This window comes from Fimicolochytrium jonesii (genome assembly GCF_025526975.1).
Source record: "Fimicolochytrium jonesii strain JEL569 chromosome Unknown EV422scaffold_1, whole genome shotgun sequence".
In the NCBI taxonomy this organism is placed as follows: domain Eukaryota; kingdom Fungi; phylum Chytridiomycota; class Chytridiomycetes; order Spizellomycetales; family Powellomycetaceae; genus Fimicolochytrium; species Fimicolochytrium jonesii.
This window is the reverse complement of record NW_026515668.1, coordinates 400,874-411,151: the sequence shown is the minus strand read 5'-3', so window position 1 is coordinate 411,151 and position 10,278 is coordinate 400,874. Positions and strand designations below refer to the sequence as shown.

The 10,278-nt window shown below is 53.3% G+C and overlaps 3 protein-coding genes across 3 annotated transcripts; 2 read left to right on the top strand and 1 right to left on the bottom strand.

Moving 5' to 3' along the window:
- The first annotated feature begins 132 nt into the window (after window positions 1–132).
- On the top strand, window positions 133–1,784 carry EV422DRAFT_511021 (uncharacterized protein). Its single transcript, XM_053068977.1, has one exon. It carries the CDS (start codon window positions 459–461, stop codon window positions 1,593–1,595), a length of 1,137 nt encoding a protein of 378 aa, XP_052929914.1. The 5' UTR covers window positions 133–458; the 3' UTR covers window positions 1,596–1,784.
- Window positions 1,784–4,550, bottom strand: EV422DRAFT_5862 (uncharacterized protein). The gene is made up of 3 exons (XM_053073459.1): window positions 3,077–4,550; window positions 2,593–3,006; window positions 1,784–2,532 (listed from the first exon to the last, which is right to left on the bottom strand). Exons 1-3 carry the CDS (start codon window positions 4,439–4,441, stop codon window positions 1,972–1,974), a joined length of 2,340 nt encoding a protein of 779 aa, XP_052929913.1. The 5' UTR covers window positions 4,442–4,550; the 3' UTR covers window positions 1,784–1,971.
- A 1,897-nt stretch (window positions 4,551–6,447) lies between these two features.
- On the top strand, window positions 6,448–9,972 carry EV422DRAFT_5757 (uncharacterized protein). Its single transcript, XM_053073216.1, has 12 exons — window positions 6,448–6,655; window positions 6,713–6,889; window positions 6,956–7,138; window positions 7,210–7,402; window positions 7,475–8,218; window positions 8,289–8,360; window positions 8,428–8,808; window positions 8,880–9,039; window positions 9,127–9,263; window positions 9,336–9,488; window positions 9,572–9,649; window positions 9,717–9,972. Exons 1-12 carry the CDS (start codon window positions 6,539–6,541, stop codon window positions 9,830–9,832), a joined length of 2,511 nt encoding a protein of 836 aa, XP_052929912.1. The 5' UTR covers window positions 6,448–6,538; the 3' UTR covers window positions 9,833–9,972.
- The last annotated feature ends 306 nt before the right edge of the window (window positions 9,973–10,278 follow it).

Genomic DNA, 10,278 nt, shown 5'->3' with positions numbered 1-10,278 from the left:
TTTGGTGCTTTTTGGTGACCAGCATTAGATTGTCAAATTTCCAATTTCACGCGGGCTTCCGAGAACATGGTTGTGGACGATTGACCGCTTTTTGACACCGAACGCAGTTGCTCTCCCGCGCCGCGTTGCAGCCTCGGAGGCTCTTTCATCATGGAAAGCATAGTCCACCAGAATACTGTGACTGAAAGCATCGATGTCACCACAACAGGCGGGCTGGCATAACTGCTTCAAAGCGCATAACGATGGAGGTGCTCACCGTTGCCAGTGCTCAAGACGCCATCCTACTGTCACCGTCGACGGTCAGCGGTTTCACAAAAAGATGGTACGAATACTAACCGCGAGTTCTCCGTAAAGGAATAGTCTCTGCCCTGCCGCACGTATGTAAAGCCATGGGTTGAAGCCAAGTCTCTAGGGAGACAGCGAAAGAGTGCCCGGGTTGGGACTCGGGAGATTGGACAATGGACGGAAAGGCGACATCGACGATTTCGAGACGCACCACCGTCTCCGAAGACGACGACCCTCCTGTAGCAACGTTAAAGACCGAGCATGATTCTCCGAAGCCTACTGCAGCCTCAGAACCACCATCGCACCGTACAGAACCGTCGATGCCGACGACGGTGCACACCCCTTCATCTCGTCCACTATCAACCCCAAGTCCCGCGGTCCAACACACCATCTTCGTAACCGTCACCAATATCGGGGGAGCGTCCTCCGCGATTCGCACCGTCGCAACTGTCGTGTTGGTTGATCCGACCTCCAGCTCCACTTTGACATCCGCAACGAGTGTCACTTCTACCTCCACTTCCACCCCCAGCACCTCCACATCTCCATTCACCAACGCAATCTTGGTTGATAAACCTCCATTCGTGAAAACGCCGGCAGGGATAACTAGCATCTTCATGCTTTCCACCGTGGTGTTCATGGGCTGCATCCTCCTCCTCAAGCTGGCTTTAACGAGGCAGGATAAAGTGGTGCCAAAGCATCGACAGCCCCGGCCGCCATCCCTGACGTGGGCCATGGGGTCAGGATATGGGGACGAGGTGGAGATGATACGATTGCAGGGCGTAAGTCCGGGGCGCTCAGACGATACGTTGGTAGGCGGACGGTCGCCACTGATGGAGATGCCTCTACCGGCTCCGTATTCCGGTGCATTGATTTCGACACGGCATACCACCCATAACGGTCCCACAGCGCCATTGTCGCGGATACCTTCTCATCGATCCGGCAGGGTGCCACCGCCGTTCAGAATTCCCTCAAACGTGTCGCTTCCTGGCGAAGGGAGGCCGGCCTTGCCTACACGCCGAACCACGCACGACTCTTACGCAGCGCCGTTGCCGCGGATACCTTCTCATCGATCCGGCAGGCTGCCACCGCCGTTCAGGATTCCCTCAAACGTGTCGCTTCCTGGCGAACGGAGGCCGGCCTTACCTACACGCCGAACCACGCACGACTCTCACGCAGCGCCGTTGCCGCGGATACCTTCTCATCGATCCGGCAGGGTGCCACCTCCTTACGTGTCGCTTCCTGGCGAGGGGCGGCATGAGTCTTCCCATTTTGATCAGTCGGTGTCTCATAAAGCACAGCTCCATCGATAGTACAAGTGACTGTAGGCGTAATGTACACATGTGTACAGTATACACATATATTAGAGAGCGAGAAGGAGGGGGTTTCATATACCAGCAAACATGGCAATGTCGATTTCAAGAGCGAGATTACGGTTTGGAAAGGAAGAGCAATTGTCTTAGTAACGGCGAAACATATGTACAATACATGAACATGAAAATGATATGAGAAGCAGGGCTAGACATACGGGAAAGTCCGAAAAACGTGAAACGTGCTGATAAAATGGTATGAATGGCAGGAGGAATGCATAGGAAGGCCACAGTCTATAGTATGAAATGACAGCAATGACGTAGGAATCAACAGAATAGGTCTTCAAAAGTCTGATTGGTGAGTGTGCCATGCAGAGTTCTAAGAGGGCAAGGTATGAAATGGAGGTTTCGATTCACTGCATACGCGATCGTCATACCTCAGAACAGGGAAGCCATCGTCCGGAAAACCAAGATGTTGTTGCGCAGGGTCCTCCGAGAGTAGTACATCTGCCGCCTGCGAATCAGGAAGCAACCTCCGCTCCTTCCTTCTTCGCTTGCGCTTCGGTCGAGGATGCGCAACAGTGCCCGAGTTGGTTTCTTCAATCTCGGAGTCCAGATAGGGAAGAGGGGGCGGCAAAGGTGGGATATCGTCATCCGAGTCGGCCGGTCCGCCCGTCCTGCCTTTGACTGGTTCCCGACGAACATATCGCTTGTCTTGCACGGATATGGCACGGTCCCACTTTGCTTTGTTCCGCTCGGCGATCCCGAGGAGGGTAGTTTGCACTGCTTGAGTGTTAGGCTTCTCTTCACCTTGCGAAGCGGAAGGCTGAGGACCCGTTTCAGGACCTTCGTTTTCCACGTCCTCGCCATTTGTCCCTGCGATGCCACGCGATGCAACAGTGGAATCAACGCGACCTGTCCTACGCTTGCGCTGAATCGCCTGCACGTGATGGTATGAGCGGTGGAACAAGTCACAACAAGAGGCTTCAATTCGGCCTACCTTTCCTACGGTCTTCGCCTTGCCCTTCCGCATGGCGCGCGGGGGCCGCCGACCAAGTCTGAAATCGCAGCCCTGATCATCACCGATGGGCGCAGCAGTGTCCGACTGTGATGCGGTGATGGGTTCCGCAGCGGCCGATTGTAATAGGGCCTCTCCTAGGGTTTCTCGAATCTGGTTGACATTCTCCTCTTCGTCGTGCCAGGGGTCCGATACGATCGAAGAGGCTTTGTCCAAGGTTGCGACCTCGCCGGTGTCATACCTCTTACGCAAAAGCCTGCGCTTCTTAGGCGGCTCGGAAATGGGATCTTCATTGCTGAGCTCTTCATCATCTGTGGGAACAGCGGGCCTATCGCGACTCCTCTTCCGATGTTTATGGGTTTCCGCGTTCTCTTCAATGGATTCGGCTTCATCCATCTGTTGGCAAAACAGAGATCGGAATGTAAGGCAACTGCACGCGTCCCTAGTGGCGGAAGTCCACACGTACCTCTTCGCGTTCTTCATATCCATTCTTCCTCTTCATACGGCCCATACGATGCGGCGACCTGCTCAGTGAGCGTTCGGGTGCATGGGATTCTTCGTCGTGATCCAGGGAACGTAAGATGGTCGAGGCAGAGAACTTAATGGACTTCTTCGCTCGTCTCTTGACGGCTGATGTGAGAACTTCCTCTTCCGCCACGGGCTGAGCGATCGTCACGCGTCGCTTTTTTGCCACCTTTGTCAACGATGTATCTTCGTCAGTTTCATTGCGCCCCATTGTGGGACTTTCCTCCAGACTAGTTGGGTGCAGTACGGGGGAAGACGGTGGGCGCTCAAATAAATCTTCTGTGATCAGAAAGTCTTCATTCGGCACATCCGTCCTGGCAATCGCCTCACCAGGTGATGCTTGTTCGAAGGGATCCCAATCCGGAAGCTGGGAGGAGACTCTGCCTAGTGGTTTCCTTCCTGCCAAGCTAATGTGGACCGCTTGAGCACGGGTGAGAGGTTCCTCCGGTCGTCCGTTGTCAGATTCGTCGCCTTTCCCTTGTTCCTCAACAGTTATTGTTTCATCGGACTGAATGCTTCGAACAATCTCCGAAACTTTGGGCGATACTCTCGCCGATGGATTTCTTCGCGAACTAGTATGAATCACTGGAGCATTGCTAGGGCGCTTCTCCTGTTCTCCGATGTCGCGCGCTGTGCCTTTTCCTCGATTGTCGTCAATGGTCAACGTTTCGAACCCGATGTTTCGATCAACCTCCGGAACCTCGGAGGATACCTTCGCCGTTGATCGTCTTCGCGAACTAGTGCGGCCCGCTGGAGCGCGGGTAGGGCGCTTCTCCTCTTCGGCGATTTCATGTACTGATGAGCGCTGTCCTTGGATCTCATCGAATGGTAGCGTTTCAGACTCAATGCTCTGATCCACCTCCGGCACCTTGGAGGAAACATCTCGCGATGGTTTCTTTCTTGAGCTACTGCGAGCCGCATAATCACGGGTTACACGCCGCTCTGGTTTGTCGATTTCAAGTGCTGAGCGCTTCGCTTGGTCCTCGTCACACGTGCCTTTCTCAGACTGGATGCTTCGGTCGAGCTCCGGCACCGCGAGGTTGTCGTCATCGTCGTCGTATTTCATAGCACGCTTATGCTTGATCGGCGAAGCTTGCTTTCGAGGAGGACGCCGTCGTCCCAGGTTGATACTCTTCGGCACTTTGACTGTGGGTGGTTTTGGTGCAGGCGATGCTGTGCTCAATCCTGTCGCCTCTAGGAAGGCTTTGACGGACAGCTGGGCGTCGCCGGGGCTACCGATGCGGGATTCGGGCCAGGCAGGAGGACGCCTCTTCTTGCCGTAAACCTTCGTCACCTTCCGTTCCATGATGTTTTGTGATCTACGGGGTCTGGGAACTGAATTCTGAGCCTCTCAGACCTTCCTCTCAGACCTTCGCTACTCCAACGGGCTGGATTGAAAACTGGTTGACGATAGTACAGTAGCTTCTCCTTCCAATTCTTCTTTGGTCAAGGTGGGTCTATCGGACTAGAGGGCTACACGGCAAAGGTGTTGGGACGATTACAGTGTTGCGACCCATCTCGGAGATGGGTTCAAGGGGAAAAGGGAGAGATAGCGCGTCCACTCCTCACAAACGCCACGCTTCATCAACTTCCAAGCCTCATTTCCGTGAGCGACGTGGACAAGCTGCAACTTGCACGGGGCGACTTGGACATTGGAAAATGCGTCAGAAACCGGCTCAACACGGAAAGACATCGAAAGACATCGAAAAATGCTATGCGGTCGCCCTTTCTCGGAGGGAAGGTTGGCATCAACTTCGTCAGGCATACTGTATGCCTGTTTGTGCTAGGATGCTATCGCAACGTACTGTATATGTACGGGGGAGAGGAGCTGACGAGGATTGGACTAGCGATGCCCGAGGACCGCGTTCGAGTACATGCACCGGCAGGCTTTTGATCCGAGCGTTGGGCATCACCTCATTGGAAGCCCCTCGCACACGCATGGACTCGGGTGGTCATCCCTAGGAGCCAGTGCTCAGCCAAACTTCCATGTTCAATGCGATAGCGCAAATAGCAGGCACACTTTCAGCACGACGCCATCCAAAGATGGGGGGATCGACCTGACATGCAAAACAACATTTACCGATATGGCAACAAAAATATCGGCGGGAATCACGGCGGCGGCGTATGATGCCCCTGGATCTGTATGGCCATGCACGATTGGCATTTGATTTGAGTTGGTGCAAGTGATCCTTGTTGGCCGGGCCTACTATATGGATGTACAAAGACGTCGTTGCAGTAGTTTGCTCGCCTTGTAGATCAAGTATAAGAGGCCCAGCCGCCAGGTGATACGGAAGCGACTGGCAGGTGTTGCCATTGAGCATAGAAGAGCTGAACCCTTTTTGATGATGAGAAAAATGGAGAAGGGGGAGATTAGTATAATGCTCGGATCACTCTTCTTGATTCTTTCAGTACAATCGAACGCAATTTCGTTGGCGGATCAGATACCGTTGTAGTCTATATAATTTGAAGTATCCCCACAAATTTGGTCGGATTCAAGGTGACATCACTTCACCAAGTTGTGCGCTACTATTCTAGGTGCTAGTTGTCACACCCTCTCTTACCTTATTCGATATCGATCTGCGTTTCCGGAACTCGGCGACTCCAAAACGACAATCACAACCAAAGCTACCCACTCAGAGTCGCGAAGGCGCTTCAAAATACAAGGTAATTTGGGCAGCGCACTTTTCTCTCACAATCCGTCAAACCGGCGCCCGAGGACAACCGGTGAGGACATACTTGAGCCTTTCCACTCATCCTCGCGGTGTAATCTAATGGTTGGATTGTGGGAGAAAAGCAGGAATAAGACGGGCGACTCTTTCCCTTTTATAGCTCCGTTGGGAAGTGGCTTGGGGGCGCGAAGAAATCGACGGTCACGTGGTACAGTACTCCTTCAACTACTGCTCACGTCACTGTAAGGGCTGAGACCAGACGATCTCCATCTCACTCCCAGTGCCCTTACCCACAAATCACCCTTGTATTGAAGTGCAACGACCAAGGACAAGACACAATGGACGCTGATGCTTTGAAAGACGCTACATTGGGGCAACTCCTCGAGATGGGTTTTGATATTTTCATTTCGAGGAGGGCGCTCGAATTCAACCCATATGCTACGGTTGAGGACGCTGTTTTTTGGTGAGCCAACCGGCGAAACGGAGGTGGGGGAAACCAGTACCGTCTCGTTTTGGTTATGGTGTTTCTAGTGAAAACGGCATCCCGCTGATGCTACGCGTTTGAACGAAGGATATTGTCGAAGACTACGAGCGACACTTTGGACGGTGACGTTGCCGCTCCGCGACTGCAATTGGGAACGGGGCCATCCTCAGCGCCAGATCGATCTTCGACCCTAGCTGCCCAGCCAATTTTCCATCCCTATACGTCAGCGACAAGCAGCAATGACAATCGTATGGATACCGGCCAGTTCGTCGCGTCGAGAGTGATCACAAATCGGAAAGATTGCGAAAGACTGGCTGCTACAAAAGAATTCGAGGCGGCGAAAAAGGCAAAGCGCTTTCAAGCCGATGTAAGCGCTGTCTCTCCATCTATCCTTCGATGCTGGTCTGACGCTGCGTCATTCTAGGCCCGTTCACAGATCCTGCGACAGATCGAGGAGGATAGACAGACAATGAAGGAGCGGAGGAAGGCGCCCCAAACCAACGCATCTAATTCCCCATCTCAGCCGCCAGCGTTGGGCTCTGATGATCCCAAAAGTGCCGAGCAAGAGAGAGTCAGAAACGAGAGGCGGGCTGCGGCGGAGGTACTACCATTGTATTATGACGGGATACGCCAGAACGTTGCTTATCTGATGTTCTTCGATTTATAGCTGCGATCGCGAACTCTTGGTCAGAACCTTCAGGACCAAGATACCTCGCAGGGTCCGCAGACGTTGGTCACGGAACAACAGTCCTTGCAATCAGGCGCTGCGCTCCCTGAAGTGCCACCCGCCCAGGAAACATCGATCGCACCCGCACCGTCTCCTCGAAAGTCTGATTTTACGACGATCCAGGTACGTCCGGAAACAATGACGCGCTAAATTCGGAACCCATAGCTTACAACTTGCGACTTTGCATTGCTCAGGCTCGATTTCCGTCCAACACACTCATAAAGTGTGTGCTCCCCGCTTCCAGCAGCGTCCACTCTCTCTTTGCACACATCGGTCAAAATGCCCCAAGCATGGACGAGACCGTTGTTAGCACCAAATTTACACTTCTCCAGCCCTTCCCAAGGCGAGTTTTCTTGGACGATGATAAGCAGTCCCTCTCAGAGGCTGGTAAGAGAAAGTTTTGTCTCTTTCCAGCGTCGCGTCTTTTGCTCAATCGCATGGCCTGGTTGCGCCTGCCAGGTCTTTGCCCAAGCGCCTCTTTGAACGTGATCCGCGGTGCAGGTATTGCATCTCCAACTCATCCCCTCTCAGGAGCCCTCGATCAAGGTACAGCAATGGACGATGATGACGTGGATGACGGCGATTCCTCAGAAATGGGTGTGGACGGCGAAGAGAACGGTGATGGAGGCCCGGTGGATATGGAAGTTGACGGCGATGAAAGCGGCGACGAGGGGTCGATGGAAGAAGAGGAGGACGATGATGATGAAGATGGGGTTCCTGGGCACGGGATGGGATTTCCTGGTCACGGATTTGGTGGCATGGGCCACGGGCATCACTGGGGTGCAGGGAATCGACTGACTGACGGAGCGACGGTACAGCCATTACCTGCCGTTCCCCTAAAACGAAAGGTCGCCGCCGCGAAACGCCGACAATTGGTTCCATCCCTCAAAAAGCTGACACTGGAGAAAGCATGTGGCATGCTCAAAAATCCGAAAACATCGGTCCTCTATCTATCATCACTTCGTCGGGTCGCTGCTCATCAGGGTGAGGAGCTACTCCAGGCATTGATCAGGAATCGGCAACTTGATAAGACCACACTAGCAAGGTTGGGGCCTGTGCGTTTCCAGACTATGGTGTTGGCCCATACGCCAGTGTCTGATTCCTGGTGTGACCTCATCTCCGCAAAATGGTTTGGATGTTTGAACAAACTGGATCTAAAAGGCTGTGAGGTCCTCACAGATCAAGCCCTTCAGAGCCTGGCCGGTAAGCTTCGTCGTAGCCGAGTATTCCATAAGAATGTGCTCACCGTCAAATTCCTTGCTTCTTCGATAAGCTCTTCGTCAACTGGAAGAGCTTGACTTGACAGGTTGTCGCATTACGGACCATGGCATACCGGACCTAGCAGGTATTTTTAGGACCTTCAACGCGAGAAGTACGCCGTGAGGCTGATAGACTTTCTCTTCCCATTGTAGACATTGCATCGCTTCAGGTTCTTGCCCTTTCCCGCACCAAAATCACTACAACCGGACTTGTGTCACTGTCATCAAGCCCTCTCTCGAAAACCCTGGTGTCCCTGAACATCGCGCACTGCTCGATAACGTCGAATCGGATCTTCCCCATTCTGGAGCACTTCGAGCAACTGGATGTTGTCGATATCACGGGAGTGTCGCTGGTCTCGCCAGCGGTTGCGCCCCGGAATGGCGATTTTGGGTTGCGCGTTCTAGAAGTGGGTTCGACCCGATTGAGTGATGCGGATTTGATCGCCGTCGTTCACAAGTGGAGCATGCTGGAAGTGCTTGGGTTGCGAGGATGTATCGGCATTGGAGTTGCAGGTTTAGGGGCAGCGGCGAAATGTGAGTGTCCAAGCTATGTGATTGAGTTCACGTTGCGAATAGTTCGCTTACCAAGTTCACCTCCAACAAAGTGCTCAGGAACTTGTCACAAATCACATTCCCTTCCCGGCAAATCGATTTGACGCCCGTAATAGGATTGTACTACGACACCCCACTCACCCGACTGGACCTGGGCGGCATGATCAATGTGACCGACGAAACAATAGAAGGATTGAACAAGCTAGCCCCTACGTATGTACTCGACCGCGTGCCCTCAGCGTTTCGTTTTACAGGGTATTAATGGTTTAGCATTCCCCCTATGAACCCCTGGATGAATAGGTTGACGGAACTTGATTTGAGTGCCACGAAAGTCACCGACGCCAGTCTACGAGGCTGCCTCCCGCAGCTTGCCAGCCTCACCCACCTGCACCTTGACCGGACCGGAATCACGGACGAGACTATCTCATTCTTGAAATGTACGGCGCTTGTTATCTTCCCACATTTTTGGTCTTCCCCCGGGACAGCCTGGGCTGACGGTTTCTTCGCAGCACTCGAAAACCTCCACACCCTCTCCATCGCGTCCACCAACGTCAGGTCTCCAGGATTGAAGTACCTCAGTCATTCCGAATCCGTGCGGATGATCCGCGTACTCAACCTGGCGAGGACTTTGGTGGATGATAAAGGGCTGCCTTATCTGACGGGTAGGTGATTACAAGGGATGGGAGGTGCTTCCCTTCCCAGGATCTCGCGCACACTAACTTCATCTTGCGGAAACATATCGCAGGTATGGTCAACCTTTCGGCACTCAACTTGGATGGGACCAAGGTGACATTCGAAGGCGTTGAGGAGACGCTGGAGCCAGGTGAACTTCTGATCTTTCCGCCTCGATGGAGCGCTTTTCATTCAGCTCAACCGGTTTTCTCTTGTAGCGTTACCCAATTTGCACCCACTTCGTTTGGCCGGTATCGCGTCCCGTGCTGCGAACGACGACGAGGGTGCCGTGGAAGGAGAGCCACACGGAGCGGGCCAGGGGCATTTGATTTAATTGAACTTCCCAGCGCATGAAGCGGAGGTTCCCGAATAACATTCTGGGAAACCTGACAGGTGCCTCAACGAAAGTCAGACTGCGCAACTGATCGCCTCCACAACAGCCCAAACGGCGCGTGTGCTATCTTACGTCTCTGTATAATATACACAGTTTGGGCGACCAACACACCGGCGTCCTTCGCCGTAGTCACCAGCAAAATTGTCCTTCTCCCATCCCTACGTTCCTTTGTACATACATGTGAAAAAAGATTAAGCAAAACGAAAGGGGAAATATACACTAAGCGCACAGGATATCTTGATAAAGTGTCTTGAAATTGACGAGGAAGTTTACGTCCTTTGCGGTCTCACAGACCGAAGCGCATGGGGGTGGAAGGTGGGTTCGAAGAGGGCTGAGCGATCGCGACGAACGTTCTTGGACTGTCTTGGCGCCGAGCTGCAGTCTCA